Source organism: Palaemon carinicauda, chromosome 25, assembly GCF_036898095.1.
Source record: "Palaemon carinicauda isolate YSFRI2023 chromosome 25, ASM3689809v2, whole genome shotgun sequence".
Taxonomy (NCBI): Eukaryota; Metazoa; Arthropoda; class Malacostraca; order Decapoda; family Palaemonidae; genus Palaemon; species Palaemon carinicauda.
Genome location: NC_090749.1, coordinates 87,653,441 through 87,670,431, shown reverse-complemented (window position 1 = coordinate 87,670,431; position 16,991 = coordinate 87,653,441). Strand labels below are relative to the sequence as shown.

Sequence of the window (16,991 nt, the reverse complement as noted above, 5' to 3'; positions counted from 1 at the left end):
AGGTGGAATGTAAGACTGCGTGAGTGATACATAAAATGGCATGTAAGAAACAACATTCTAAAGGAAAAGAGGCACTCTATGAACTAGCAACACTCATGTCAAAGCTACCAGCTTTGATATGGAATTAACGAACCAGAGGCGCCTCAACCGCCAGCCAAAGAAACTAGAAGCACTGATGGTGCAAAAGTAGACTTTGATTCCTACTATGGGCCAATAGAACAAACACGTTAAACATCGTCGAAGCGAAGATGCAACTGCCACCAAGATGATGAAATTAAAACAAGATTTCTCTGATGCTTTGAATGAAATAGAAAAGTTTGATTGATCTATGAAATTGACAGTAGAAGAAGCCATCCAAGCTTATCTAAAGGTCATCTGTGATGTAGCTAGACCTCTGACAGCAATGCCATCCACCCAAGTCAGTGGGGGAAAGACTTTTCTTCACTGAAAAGGATCAGATCAGATCTAAAGGCTTCAATAAATGAAGACCTGACTAAGGCAATTTTGTTCCTAAGAACAAATATTTAAATCTTATCAAATTCCATAGGAGTTCAGTAATATCATCATTTTTATTTTTTCATATGTGTGATTTTATTTATTTAGCTATTTAGTGACTTCATACCACTAAAAAAAGATTAATTTGAAGTTTCAGTTTTCATTTAATTTTGAATATTGAAAATGTTTACCAAGGTGGAGCTGGCTTTCTTAATAATACAACGTTCGTTTGATAAGAGTACGGGTTTATTTTTCCTAAATCTGTGTCGTCATCAGTTTCATTTTACCAGGACTGTACAATGGACATTAATTTAAAAAAGGCAGTTACCGTATATACTCGCGTAACATGCGAGTTTTGAAGACTAATTTTAAAGCTAAATTCAAAGGGGGGGTCGCATCATACACGAGATATCATATTAGCGTATGCACTCTTAGACTAGCCTACGTCATAATTCAAATTGTATATCCATTTACTGGGGTAAAAAAAATACAGCTCTATTTGAAAAAACCCAGATTTTTGTTAAACTGATGTTATGCTTAACTTTATCCAATAATAATGCATGTAATATTCATATTTTAGTAACATATTTATTAATAAAATCATGCAAATTATAATCCTTTCCATTGTTTACGTTTGAAAGTCAATCGACACTCCTGTACGCTTTCCAAATCAGCTGATTAAGACAGACTGTCGAAGAATATTTCATATTTCATAAAAGAAACTATCATTACTTGATTTATTATTTTCCAAATAGCATACTAATTTCAGTAGTTTCATTTGAAATACTCTCATATTTTATTTAGGGTTGAGGTAAATCGCATATACAGTACAGGTTAACCAATTTCGTTTATGTTGCCGATACGATAATTTATGTTTTTTATCAGCGCTGAGATACTTGATTATAAAGATTAACAAATCGTTTATATCCTATTATAACAAATACATATTTTCAGACACTTTGTAACTTTATCTTCGAAATTCGGCATTTACATTTAATTATGCGATTTGCTATTTCCTAGCTTCCCATAAATTTCTCTTTTGTTTCCCCCGCTTCGAACACAGCTTTCCCCCATTCCTAACAGAATAGCGACTATGAATACTGTTTGTTTTCTTGCCTTCATTTACAGCTTGTTAATTTGTATATGGCAGTACATTTTCTTAATCTTTTCTCCATAATGAATAAGGGTGTAATTTAATAATGTTAGTCTTTATACTTTTACTACTGTACAATATTGATATGCAAACAGAACAGCTGCTATCTGATTCGAGTGTTCATAATGAAACAACTGTTTTTTTTGTTCAGTTGTTATTGTGGCTGTATGCGTTTACGCAATGATTTTAACGTTACTAACGATACTTTTAACCTTGACTTTTAATTTTCTAATCCATTGAAGTAGAAAATAGAATAATGAAATGGAATAAAAATGTTAGTCTATAGTAATTTAGTTTCTCATAAAGTAACTCGCATGATACACGAGATATATGATAAAATCATAGTTTATGGGTGAAAATTTGAGGGGTCACACAATACGAGAGATCAGCTGTTACACGAGTATATACGGTACTTAGCCACAGATATGTCAATAGTATACTAACGCATAGTAAAAAAATATTTTGATTTCTTGCAATTATCAGGGTATAATTGATTTTGGAGTAAATAATGTATAAAGGTGTCGGAGTCGTAGGTACCAAAAAGAGAGGAGTCGGAGTAGGAGTCGAAAGGTTTTGGTACAGGCTCCTCTGCCCTGGGTTCCAGCATATCTAGGTATGTCTGGAAATAAGAACGCCGATTTACTGGCAAAGAATGCTGCAGTTGAGTTGCTATCGAGAAGGTATCCCAATTCTCAGTAATGATTTTATACCTAACAGTAAAAATTTTATATAAAATAATTGGATGAAAATATGATGAGAGAAATAAATGTTATATTCCTTTGAAGTCTAACATGATGGCTCAAAAGTGGAAGACTTATTTGTTGTCTCCGCATTCGTCACACTCAGTTGACACGTGAGTTTCTCGTGGTTGGCCAATACCAACCATATTGCAAGATAGTGAGGTATTTGTTAACCGAATGCCCCACGTATAGTACCGAAAGAAATAGATATCTGTTTGAGACTCGAAGTGAAGATGGCAAGTTCATCTTTACCAAGATTCTTGTGCAGGATATGTTTCACTATGCCAGTTGTGTTTTTTATTTATTTCCAACGCAGGTCTTCTGAAAGCTATTTAAGTTTCTCAAGGATATCCTCGTTTTTATGGTTTTAAATTGAATACTCTTATATTCTTTATAACAGATGTTATTGGTGTCAATGACCTTCAATGTTAGGATGCCAGTGAATTTTAAAACAAAAAATCAACCATAGTAAAGAGCTCAGGTTTGTATAGTTCAGAAAAGATACAAATTACTTCCAGATTTGTTATTTGTTTTGTAATCATATCATATATATTGGATTCCCTGTTCTAGCCTTTCACAGTAAAGTCATTTAAGACCATACACCACTTGAAAGTATATAAAAATTTTCATATCCTAATGTTTTTCAGATGCGAGTGTAACACCATTACATAAGGAGAATTATTTATATGCAAAAATGCCCTGACAAGAGCTGAAGTGTGGTGAAATTTGCCTCTAAATCAACCTGTGACTAAATTGTAAGTGAAGCTACTCACACATTTATTAACTGATTCCTAGAATACTTACAAGATTATTTGGTAGAATATGGTATGAAGAAGTAAAACCTGATGAATGGGAGCTAGGAGTGTTGGTGAAAATGGCAAATTAGGTGATCAGACTGGTTGCAATGATTACAGATTCATCACACTTACGTCAGTTGTCATGAAAATATGTAGTATCTTCATCTTAAAAAGTCTAGAGTGAAAGATTGATGAGCAAGCGGGATTTCAAAAAAGTAGTAGTAGTACTGACCAAATTTTTACAGGAATGTGTAGAACACAGAAATCCACTTTTGATGGCATTTGTTGACTGGAAAAATCTTTGACAGTGTGCACTTAACAATTTTGCAAAAGTCTTGCATTGTTATGGAGTTCCTCTTAAAAGTATAAATTTGATTAAGTCTGTTCATGAGCATAGCAAGTGCAAAGCTCATGTTAATGGAGTCCTATAAAATGAATTTCCAGTGAACAGTGGAGAACTCCAAGGGAATGTGTTGTCATCTATGTTGTGTATCCTCGTAGATTTTGTAATGCAAAAAACAGTTAGGAATGGCGAAAAAGGACTGGACTGGATTGGTCACAGGAAGTCAGTGGACTTAGAGTATGCTGATGATGCTGTCTTTATTAGCAAAACGCCACAGGATTTGCAAAGCTTGCTTACCATAATGCATGAAATATCACATGAGGTTGGGCTAAAAATAAATAAAAGAAAGACAGATAAGATGAGAAAGCAATATGCACTGGAAGATGAAATATCATTGGAAGGAGAAAGGATAAATGAGGTGGAATCATTCAGTTATTTAGGAACTGATTACTAATTCAGCGTCTTTGGAATTGAAGTTTAATGAAAGATTGAAATAAGCAAATTAGACAATGGCAAGGTTAGGTAAAATTGGGAAATCAAATCACCTGAGTTTACATATAAAAATCAGGTTAACATAAGATTAGTGAGATTGGTTTTACTGTATGGACATGAGTCGTGGTATGACAATGAAACTATATCCAACAGATTTTGTAGATTTAAGAACAAAGCCTTCAGAAGAATATTGGGAGTTGAATGGCATGACAGAATTAGAAATGAAACAATAAGAGAGATTACTCAAGAACCATATGTGGATGAGATCATGTTGAGTGGTACATGAAGATGGTTTGGGCATGCTCTTTGCACTCCTCAAGAGAGATTAGTTCATTAAACTTTCAACTGGGCTCCTCCTCTTAATGAGAGAATGCCTTGATGAAGTTATTGAGCTTCAGCACGGCATATCATTCTTGTGCTGGAACTTGGTGATGGGCAAGATTGCTCTCGAACTTGGGGAAATTGCTGCCCCAGTTCGAATCTAAATTTCTCTATCTCATCTTTTTCTTCTTCCTAATATTACTTTGGTCTTCTAATTTTAAAAACTTTCGTGTTGTCCCAACTCTGTGAAAAAAAGTTTCCCTTATATATGTATATGTATATATATATATATATATATATATATATATATATATATATATATATATATATGCATATATATATATATATATATATATATATATATATATATATATATATATATATATATAAATATATGTAAGTATATATATATATATATATATATATATATATATATATGTAAGTATATATATATATATATATATATATATATATATATATATATATATATATATGTATACATTTTTCTTTCTTTTTTATTTTGGTTTGGATTTGTCTACATCCATTATAGCCACTGGCGTGGATGTTTCTACATCAGTTATTGCTGCCTGCTCCAATGAATGTGAGGAGGTATCATGGTGAAATCGAGGGGAGTGCAGAACAGTTTGAAAGTATTGATGATGCCATAGACTTACTGAATGGAACAATTCATACAACAGGAATCAATTCGATTACCAAAACACCAGGATTATTCAAACGACGACCAGTCCTGTGGTGGTCATCAGAATTGACTATCTTGTACAGAGCCACCAGAAAATCTCTTGACTAGATTGCGTAGACGGTGTACTGAGGAAAATTTGATAACATACAAAAAGTGTAGAGCACAGTTACCTCCTGCCATGAAAGAAGCTAGGTGCCAATCTTGGACATCTTTTGTTTCCTCAGTCAACAGTATAACCACCATCTTCTGTATGGATGAAAATAAAAAAAGATTGTATTCAAATTTATACCAAAGCCACTACCAATGTTGAAGATGAACGATCATTATGTGACTGAAGCAAATGATGTTAGCAATGCCCTGGCTGATCATTTCTCAAATATATTATGCAAGTGTGAAGCAGCTCCTGGTCACCAGTATAGGAGCATTGAAGGAAAGAAATTTTTAAATTTTACAACAGGAAGGTATGTTGTATAATTGTCCTTTTACTGAAAGAAAATTTATTTCTGCACTTACTACTTGTAACGATACAGGCCCTGGACCCGATGGAATTCCATATGCAATGATTAAACATATACCTTTTAATAAAAAAGTTATTTATTTTAAGCATTATTATTAGAATAGGGCATGATTATAGTTATCCAAGTGTTTGTTAACTTGCCATTATTTTAGTCTATAAAACCCAGTATGGACACGTTTTTAGCTACAAACTATCGACCAATTGCATTGACATCTTGCTTATGTAAAATCATGGTCAATGGAAGACTGATGTGGTACCTGGAAAAGAAGGGTATTTTATCACCTATTCAATGTGGATTTAGAAAAATGCACTCGACGACTGATGTGTTGATACGACTTGAGTCCTCTTATTTGTGAAGCCTTTGATTCCATACTGCACCATACAACAGTCTTTTTTTTACCTTGAAAAGGCATATGATACTACATGGAGATATGGTATACTTAAAACCATTCATAATTTGGGATTATGAGGAGAGCCACCATTGTTCATTCAAGCTTTTATTTCTCATAGATTTTTTTCAACTGAGATTGGGAGAAGCTCTATCTGAGAGGAAATGTCAGGAAGCAGGCGTTCCCCAGGGATATCCTCTGTCATTCCTCAAGATATTTTCTCAACACTAGTTTTTGATGATCTCTCCATATCATTTGTTGGAGCTAGACTGACGATGGCTGAGAGAAAACTACAACTCTCCATTGAAAAGAATTATTCATTGGACTGATATGAATGGGTTTAAGTTTTCCACAAGCAAAACTGTTGTCCATTTCTGTCGTATTCGGGGAATACACTCAGACCCGGATACATACATTAAAGGTCAACGGATCCCATGTGTAAGTGAAGCTAAATTTTAAGGCTTGATATTTGATTGTAGGCTTACATGTGTTTCTCACTTAAAAGTGTTATAAGCTCAATGTCTTGAGGCTTTTAATCTTTTAAAAGTATTCTCCCATACATCATTTGGGGGTAGACCTCAATACTATTTTGAAATTATATAAGACCCTGATTTAAAAAAAGAATTAGTTATGGATGTGAAATATACTTCTCAGCCACCCCAAGATGATTAAAGATAACAAATTCAATACATCATGCTGCTATTAGACGGGCCAAAGGAGCGTTTAGAACTTCGCCTATCCCAAGTCTCCTAATTGATGCTGGAGAATTACCTTAGAGCTTTACCGAAAGCTTTCTATTGTTCGGTACTGGTTTAGGTTACAAAGACTTAATAATTCTTTAGCCTATCAATCAGACTGCAAGCTTTGTAAAGCACACATCAAATTTTGAGTTGCACACAAAATCTCCGCAATCTTATTGTTTTCAGGTTAAACAGTTAATATTGAGTCTTGATATGATTAGAAGTAAGGAGTTTTCATTTAAGGTATCATCAATGCCTCCATGGAAATTGCCAGAGGTATCTTTTTGTAAATACTTTATAGGAATTGAAAAGAATATGACTGACTTAGAAGCCAGGTCGCTATTTATGGAGCATGTTGCAGAACATAAGGGATTGAGTTTTACATATACTGATGGCTCCAAATCTGATGCTGGCGTTGGATTTGGAGTACATAGTAATGGTTTTTATTTTAGAGGTGTCCATCCTCTAACAACTTCCTTATTTACTGCCGAACTTTATAGCATATTAACCGCTGCTGAGAAAATAGCATTGGAGAAGGAGGGTAATTTTAACATTTGTAGTGATGCAAGGAGTGTCCTTCAAGCTTTAGAAGTTCTTAATTCTATTAACCCTCTTGTTTTAAAGATTTTAGAATGGCTTTTTGTTATTGGACTTAGAGGTATAATGGTTCGATTTTGCTAGGTTCCAGGACATGTAGGTGTGTCTGGGAATGAGAAGGCCGATTTACTAGTGAAGAATGCTGCATACGAGTTGCTACCGAGAAGGTATCCCATTCCCTATAAGGATTTCTTACCTACTATCAAGAAAATTTTTTATTATGATTAGCAACAGCATTGGGATAGTCTAGATGGCAATAAAATGAAAGAAATAACAAATGTCATATCTCTTAGAAGTATAACTTGATGCCCCGAAAGTAGATGTTTTTTTTTGTCATCTCCGCATTGGTCACAATTGTTTGACACACGAGTTTCTGCTGAAGTTCCAACACCAACCATATTGTGACAACTGTTTGGTACCCTTGACAGTAAGACATTTGTTGATCGAATGCCCCACTTATGGTACTGGAAGAAGTACACATCTGTTTGAGGCTCAAGATGAGGATGGCAGGTTCATCCTTGCCAAGATTCTTGGACACGATGTGTCGTACAATAATAGTGGTATTTTCAAATTTATTACAGAAGCACGTCTTCTGAAAACTATCTAACTGTTATAAGGAATGTTTTTGCTTTTAGTGTTTTAAACTGAATTAATATTTTTATTTCTTTATAAAAATTAATATAGGCGTCAATGACCTTGGATGTCAGGATGCCAGATAACTCATAAACAACCAGTCAATCAATCAACTGGCTCCACATAACATTAGAAGAGTTGGAAGACCCAGATCTACATAGTTGAGGACTCTGAAGCATGATGTAGGAGAAGATGGATGGAGAAATATTGATTTAAAAGCTCAAGAATCTAACTGAGACCCTTTCCGTCAATAGGCTTAGGAGATGAATATCGTGCTAGGTGGTATAACTGTGCTAGGCGGTATGCATCCTGTTAGGTGATATAACTATCATGCTCGGCGGTATATCCACTGTGCTAGGTAGTATACCTTAGCAATCCAAGGTTTCTAATGGCTACATTAGCGGATGAGCAACTTGATGGAGTAACAAGAACTTTGGGTGTGGAGGAAATGTCCCCTAAATCTCGATGAAGTCACAGGCAGCAGGGTGACGAATTGGGTTTAAGGCGATAGACAAACTGTGTCTTCGGCTTCTACTCTTGATGCCTTTGGCAGGGATCACTTGCCTTAGTTAGATAGGTATTGGACATTACAAGGAATTGACTATCCTATGATGAATCTACCCAGAGAATCCTCTATGGATTTAGTCAATCAATGGAAAGAGAAGATGACAGAATGGCCCCCAGTCTTGGGTTTAGCGGTGTGCTAAGAATCTCCCGGTTTATAAATTCTAAAGGAACATGGAAAATTGGTAATTGAAAAGGTAGAACCGTGAAGGAGATTTGAAAGTTACAGCAAGTGGAGAATGAATTCATAAAATATAACTTATATATCTTAGCCTTAAGTGAAACACATAAGGGGATTGAAAATTACTGTGATTTAAATATGTCAAATGTGGCTGAAGGGAGTAAAATCACTAGGTATAGAATAAATTCTATATGATTCTTAAGATTAAATGACTTATTTACTTTTTTTAGGCAAATAAGAAAAAAAACCAAGTAACCAGAAACAGACTTGCTTATTACAATCATTCAAGTTGAAAAGCCTTTTTAAAATAAACTTTTGAAATGTAAGTGTAAAATTTGCAAATAACATTCTCATCTATTCTGTAAGTAGGATAGACGGCCTCTTATGAAAATTGCTGTTTTCACTATCACTGTTAAAAGTAATTATTCAGCGGCATCAGGGATTTGATATTCTCTGTTTATTTCTATTTTTTAAAGGATTTATATTAGAATTTTTCCTGATTATTTTCCAATATTTTTCAGACACCATTTTTTATTATCTGAGTTTACAATTATTCTGCCTGCGTTAAATATTACAGTTTAATTATGCTGCTCTTTTTATTACTATTAGTATCATCTTTGGCATCAATATTTTATGTTAGACAGTTCTAATTGTTTTCTTCCAGGTGATACTTTTCAATGTAAAGACAGGGATTTGGCTAGAGCTAAGAATTAAAGATGTTCTTTGTTGAATCGAATTTTGTTATCGACAACATTGTATGACTGTTTTTTCTCACTTAGTGTCTTATTTCATTTTCAGATCACAGTATTCTAGTTGGAGGGAAAGTGCTTCAGGTCCCTTCCGTGTTGGTTATAATAAATATATGAGGCATATTGTATAAAATGAAATGCATTAAGAAAGACTTTGAATTAACATTTGTTAGTTTTGAAAATAATGCGTTTTAATATTTGCCAACATAACAAGAGAAATTCAATTATTATAGACCTAAAATTCTATCTATGAGAATTAAATCTTAATTATCCTTAACTTTCCTCAAAGAATTGTACATATACACAGAAATCAAGCTTAGACTAGAATTTCTAAAATCTGTAAAGTTGTTGCTGAACATTTGTGCAAATCATTGGTTAAGGTGGTGGAGGAAGAGTGAGTTAAGCTGTGTTGAATTGGAAGTTAAAGATGGTTCGAAAAGAGCTCACATTTGTGAGAAACCAGTAGACCATAAAAATAGTTATAGTAATAACAATAAACTAGTGGAACTCTTGCCCAAAGAAACTACTTGGTGATAGGGCTCGTTGCTTCTACTGTTAGAGGCAGAAAGGTGTCCCAGCACTCCTATCCAACAAGGAACCAAAAATGTTGAAAAATAAGAAGCAATTCACTTGTGAGGAGTGCCAAAGTACGTTTACCAGATTAGATTCTTTGAAAATTCACTTGAGAACTCACACAGGTGAGAAGCCTTTTTCTTGCCCTGAATGTCCAAGTAGATTTTCCCAATCATCTAGTCTTAAAATTCACATGAGAACTCACACAGGTGAGAAGCCTTTTTCTTGCCCTGAATGTCCAAGTAGATTTTCCCAATCATCTGGTCTTGAAATTCACATGAGAACTCACACAGGTGAGAAGCCTTTTTTTTGCCCTAAATGTCCAAGTAGATTTTCTAATTCATCTCATCTTAAAATTCACATGAGAACTCACACGGGTGAGAAGCCTTTTTCTTGCCCTGAATGTCCAAGTAGATTTTCCCAATCATCTAGTCTTAAAATTCACATGAGAACTCACACAGGTGAAAAGCCTGTTTTTTGCCCTGAATGTCCAAGTAGATTTTCTAATTCATCTAATCTTATAATTCACATGAGAACTCACACGGGTGAGAAGCCTTTTTCTTGCCCTGAATGTCCGAGTAGATTTTCCCGATCACATAATCTTAAAATTCACATGAGAACTCACACGGGTGAGAAGCCTTTTTCTTGCCCTGAATGTCCAAGTAGTTTTTCCCAGTCATCTGATCTTAAAATTCACATGAGAACTCACACGGGTGAGAAGCCTTTTTCTTGCCCTGAATGTCCACGTAGTTTTTCCCAGTCATCTAATCTTAAAACTCACACAAGAACTCACTATGGTAAGAAGCCTTTTTCTTGCACTATATGTCCCAGTATTTTTTCCCGATCACATAATCTTAAAATTCACATGAGAACTCACACGGGTGAGAAGCCTTTTTCTTGCCCTGAATGTCCAAGTAGTTTTTCCCAGTCATCTGATCTTAAAATTCACATGAGAACTCACACGGGTGAGAAGCCTTTTTCTTGCCCTGAATGTCCACGTAGTTTTTCCCAGTCATCTAATCTTAAAACTCACACAAGAACTCACTATGGTAAGAAGCCTTTTTCTTGCACTATATGTCCCAGTAGTTTTTCCCGATCACATCATCTTAAAATTCACATGAGAACTCACACGGGTGAGAAGTCTTTTTCTTGCCCTGAATGTCCAAGTCGTTTTTCCCAGTCATCTGATCTTAAAATTCACACAAGAACTCACATGGGTGAGAAGCCTTTTTCTTGCCCTGAATGTCCAAGTCGTTTTTCCCAGTCATCTGATCTTAAAATTCACACAAGAACTCACACGGGTGAGAAGCCTTTTTCTTGCCCTGAATGTCCAAGTCGTTTTTCCCAGTCATCTGATCTAAAAATTCACACAAGAACTCACACGGGTGAGAAGCGTTTTACTTACCCTGAATGTCCAAATAGTTTTTCCCAATCAGGTAGTCTTAAATATCTCAAAACTCACGAAGGTGAGAAACCATTCCTTTGCCCTAAATGTCCCAGTTGTTTTTCCTTGACTGGATCCCACAAGAAGCAAATGTTGTCACCTGAGAGTAGAAAGCTGGTCATTTGTTCAGGATGTGAAAGTAGTTTATCCAAGATAATCTACTACAAACCACCCATGAAAAGAAGGAATGCCATTCGTTTCCCACGGCTGACTAATCTCAAAGTGATGGAACAAATACGTAATAAACATAAGTGAGCCTCTAATACAGAAAGTTAACCAAGCTCATAGGTATTGGAAGTTCTTCTAATTTTGGCAGTCCCATGTTTGAATCCTTGCCTGATTTTGTAGCATTTATCATTAGATTTTATAAGACTTACCTCAACCGTTGCTATATTCTTTTCGTGGTCAGATTTTACTTTTGGGAATAATGATTGGATTTTATGAATTGTAACCCATCCAAGTACTGACCAGAAGTAATGCTCTATGTTTTAAGTGATAGGTTTTTGTCATTGGTAACTGATTTAAGTATCGACCAGATGTAATTGTCTATGTTTTTAAGGATCAAGTTTTATAAGTGTAACCCATTCAAGTTCTGGCCACAATCCGTTTTTAATTTTTTTTATTAGTTAAGTTTTATCATAATTAGCCCATCTAAGTTTTGACCACCAATTGATATGGAGGAATTTAAATGGTAGGCCATTATTTTGTAATTTCAAGTTTCCTTTGAATTTAGAGCCTGCTGATATTAAATCTAGGCAATTATTTTGTAATCCTAAGCTTGCTCTGAATTAATATCATGATTGTTATAATTGTACACCATTATTTTGTAAGTGTATGCCAAAAGCAAATTAATATACGTGTTACTTTAAAGCTAGACCAATAGTTTGTAAATTGAAGCTTGCCTTAAATTGAAATCCTGTCAATGTAAAAGTAAACCATTATTTTGTATTTCTAAGTTTGCTTTTGAATAATATCCGGGCAGATATGTGAAAACAAATAGGGCCTTTGGTGATACATGCATGAAATCTGGCACACTGCTAGGGCAGTATCTTACAAAGAATTTTGAATATAGGCACATTCCAGATATTTTCCAGGGGCAAAATGGCAGCAATTTTATGAAATGGCCGATTTTGTGCTGTACGTGCCTTAGGATACATTTGAATACAACCATATTTACTTATTGAAGAAGCATACTAGCAGTTTTATTCAGCTAAATGTTTATTGTAGCAAATAAGAGACAGCAAATAGAGGTGACCAAATGTAAAGAAACCATTTGTTTGGTTATTTTTGGTGCATTTTTTTTTTGTGTTTTTCTATGGTTTTCTTCAAAAAACTCTTCAAAAAACTGTTATCAAGTACCATGAAATGACTTACTATTTAACACTCTTGAACTCAGAGGAAGTGCTTCTGTTTGAACCTAACATCAACTTACATCATACAAAATTGTGAAAATATACAAATATACAGAAAAAGTCAACATTATAGAGTGAAGTCTCTAGATCCAGGTAACAAAATCTACTATATGCATTGATGCATTTGTACATGTTAATATACATGTAATTAGCATTTGTGATCTTTCTTGTCCCATTACATGGTCCTACTCTCTCGTACACTTCCCACTACAGTGACATAGAGCTGTGCACTGGAGTGCAGCCTTGGCACACTTGCACTGTCCTCTGCATTCCTTTTTGCAGCCACACCTTAGTAGTTGAAGACATGCCTCAGTTGCCTCTGGGAGGGTTGTCCAGTATATGTCCCAGCAATTATCGGTGTGAACCCACCCCCAGTCACTGGGCGATAGGAGCTCTGGTGTGGATACCATCATCTGGCCCCAAGAGTAGCCGGCTCGGTAAGCATCTCTCTTGGTGAACTGTTTCAGGGATTCTCGAGTTGGTGGGAGAGCATCTATTGATCTGCCAGTGTGGGTGAAGAGGTGCTTGCGACACTCATTGACATGTTCCTGACTACTGTTGCGATCATAGAGCAAAAGAACAAAACTCTCCAGGGCAACCATTTGGTCATCTATGGCTGAAGAAGTTGGGGAGGCAGCCAAAGCACAGAATGCTGCAGTGATATCAGTGCCTTCGTCACAGGCTTTCCAAGTTCCAATGCTTTTCTATTATGCAATTATGAAAAATAGTACAGTGAGTACGTCAATATCGATTTCGCAAATTTGTGCATTTAGTCACGACATTCCTAGCTACTGGTATGTAATTATTAATGGAGATATTCATGGGGTCTATGTTCCTTTTACCAAGTTTGATTTTTTTATCCTTTTATATATCCAGGAAAAATATTTTAAGTATGGTTTGAATGGATGTCCTGATTAATGTAAATTTAGACCATTATTTTGTAATTTTAAGCCTCACTAAATGAATATGTTGGTTATTTTGAAGTTGTATTATTATTTTGTAACTCTATGTTGCTTTGAATTAATATCCTGGTTAATGTAAATGTAGATCAATATTTTGACATTTTAGGCTTGCTCTGAAATAATAACCTACTTACTGTAAAGTTAGACCATTATTTTGTAATTTTAAGCTTGCTTTGAATTAATGTCCTTGTTTTTTCAAAAGTAGATTATTATCTTATAATCTTAATAATGCTTTGAAGTGAAATCCTGGTTAGTTTGAAAGTAGATTATTATTTTGTAATTTTAAGCTTGTTTTGAATTATTATCCTGGTTTATAAAGAGGCAGATCATTATTTTGGAATTTTAAGGATTCTCTCAAATAATATCCTGGTTATTTTAAAGGTAGAGCATTATATCATATTTTTAAGTTTGCTTCAAACTAATGCAATGGTTATTGTTGAAGTAGATTATTATTCAGAGTATAAAGCTTCCTTTGAAATAATATCCTGTAATTAAACTACAATAAAAATTAATGTGATTTTCCTTTTCTTTATCCATTTGATTAATTTCCTATGATTATAATCCGCCTTTGCACGTTCAAGTAATGATTTTTCACAAATTACTGCAGACCTCCATCTTTTATATGGAAATATTCCCTGGCCCAGCTGGAAAGGAACTTTGAAGTTCTGTAATGAGGTGGTTTGTCAATAAGTTATAAGTAGTCTTTCATCTGTCAGCTATCAGTTTCTTGATCCATAATTAGTCAAATTTTAGAAAAGAGGATAATACTGGATTAATAGAAAACAGATTATGGATTAGGTTTAAAATGTTACTTTCGTTACAGGTAATTGAAAAAGATTTGACAATATTTCTTAGGGTAATGTCATTAAACTGGATTACTGCCTCTGTGTATGACCAACTGATTCTAAGACTTAATCCTATATAATGTCATTTTGTTATGACAGTAATGCTTTTAGAAGTTTGGCCAACAGAACAAGTATTACTGGTCAGGGCTTATCTCCTTCCCTCATTCATCTTCTACTTAGGAACACTCCCAAAATAATATGGTGACACCAGCTTGAGCTTTAAATTTTGGCAGAAGAGATTGTGGAGGATTAATTTTTGTTTTTATTTTTATTAATTTTTTGTTTGCCAAAGAGAGAGAGAGAGAGAGTTGATTGTTTGTTTTGAGAAAGACTGTTGGAATAAATGAGATTGTTCTTTTATGTTTTAACTAGGTTAGGACAGTGGTGCATGTCTTTGGTAAATGATTATTTTGATTTGACTGCAGCAAGAGGCAGTTGTGTGAATGTTGGACTACTATTATTATTCTTTTACCAGCGTGGAAGTGTTTGTTTATTTCTAAAGTAAGTACATTTAATTTATCTTTACTAAGTGTGATTCTGAATGATAGACAGTTTCTTATTTATCTTTGATTATAGTGCGATCGTTTAGTTAGCTAGGAGTGTTCGTAAGTGGTTTTCTTTTTTATTTTGCAGGCCGTACTTCCACCTTTGAGAGTGGGTTTTTTTTTTTTGTGGAATTAACTGTTGATGACCTGGCTTGTTTATCAAGATTGCGTATGATGATAATGATCTTGACACCCGTGACCCAAGGAGTTAAGGCCGTTATGGCAAATTATGAGACTCCCCTGTTCATCTTATAGTGATGTTGTGTTGATAAAGAAAGTTGGCTAAGTGAACGATTATTCAAGTGTTTTTTTTATCTTGCGAAAGTGTTCGTGAACTCACAATATATATATATATATATATATATATCTATATATATATATGTATATATATATATATATATATATATATATATATATATATATATATATATATATATATATATATATATATATATATATATATATATATGTATGTATGTATATATATATATATATATATATATATATTTATATAGAAATATATATATATATATATATATATATATATTTATATAGAAATATATATATATATATATATATATATATATATATATATATATATATATATATATATATAGACATATATGTATATAGATATAGATATATATATATATATATATATATATATATATATATATATATATATATATATATATATATTATATATATATATAATATATATATATATATATATGAGTTATATGTACCTGCTCAAGAATACTAAGGCCTCAAACGTCAGAGAGGAAATTTGCACTCTCCACTATCGGTACAATGAGAGTATACTTCACAAATGGTCCACTCCATACCCTACCCAAAGGATAGTATCAAAACAGATATAGAAGCACAGGGGTAAGCTGAACCCACCTGTTAGGACTGAGACCAAGAAACTATGGAGTCATTCTCTGCTATTATGGAATTCCAGCCAAAACCTGAGGGTGCTACCCCAAGCATTGGATGTCCCTGGATTCCAAAGACCCAACACTTGATAGTTTCGCCAAAAAAAGGTCCAAACCATCTTCGGGTTGGCTGAGATCATCCAATAATCTCACATATATCTTTGATTGCAAAATACCTTCCAACTGAGACACCACCTCCCATTCATCAAAGCAGGCAGCAATAATAGGTGTAGAAACATCCACGCAGCCCCCCCCCCCCCCCAAAAAAAAATAAAAAATAAAAAGACAAATACATATATATGTACATATATACACATATCAATATGGGATATTTCACTCAGACTTGGGACACAACACGAAATAAAGTTTATAAAATTAGCAGAAGGTCGAGGTAATATTAAGAAGAAAAAGATGAGACAGAGAAATTTAGATTCGGAATGGGGGGGGGGGCAATTCCCCCAAGTTCGAGAGCCCTCTTGCCTATCACCAAGTTTCAGCACGGGAATGATATGCCATGCTGAAGCTCAATGACTTCATTAGGGCATTCTCTCATTATGAGGGAGAGGAAGCTAAAACTGGAATACACTGTCTATTACTGGTTTCCAGACTCTAGATAAACTAACTTTTGAAGGAGAATCTAGGGTTGAAAAGGGTTGGAGATGTGATCTCTCCACTCTAGAAATGTGTGTTGCCTGAATGTCAGGGGATGTTCATGACTTCTGACAATAAGGCTCCCGCCAAGGTGATGAATAAAAAGGGTTAAAAAGAGCGAAGAATATAGATTACTTCTGCATTTCCTCTAAACAATGGTGAAGCACTGTGATTTTATGTGTAAAAAGAAACTTATTTTGTAATAACGCCATG

The 16,991-nt window shown here is 34.3% G+C and overlaps 1 protein-coding gene across 1 annotated transcript in view; it reads left to right on the top strand.

Annotated features, from left to right (window-relative positions):
* Positions 1-14,313, top strand: part of LOC137618691 (zinc finger protein 91-like) — an 87,893-nt gene extending 73,580 nt beyond the window's left edge. Inside the window, 1 exon segment of the mRNA XM_068348852.1 lies at positions 10,077-14,313. Coding sequence (XP_068204953.1) covers positions 10,077-11,683 — 1,607 coding nt within the window. The 3' untranslated portion in view covers positions 11,684-14,313.
* The last annotated feature ends 2,678 nt before the right edge of the window (positions 14,314-16,991 follow it).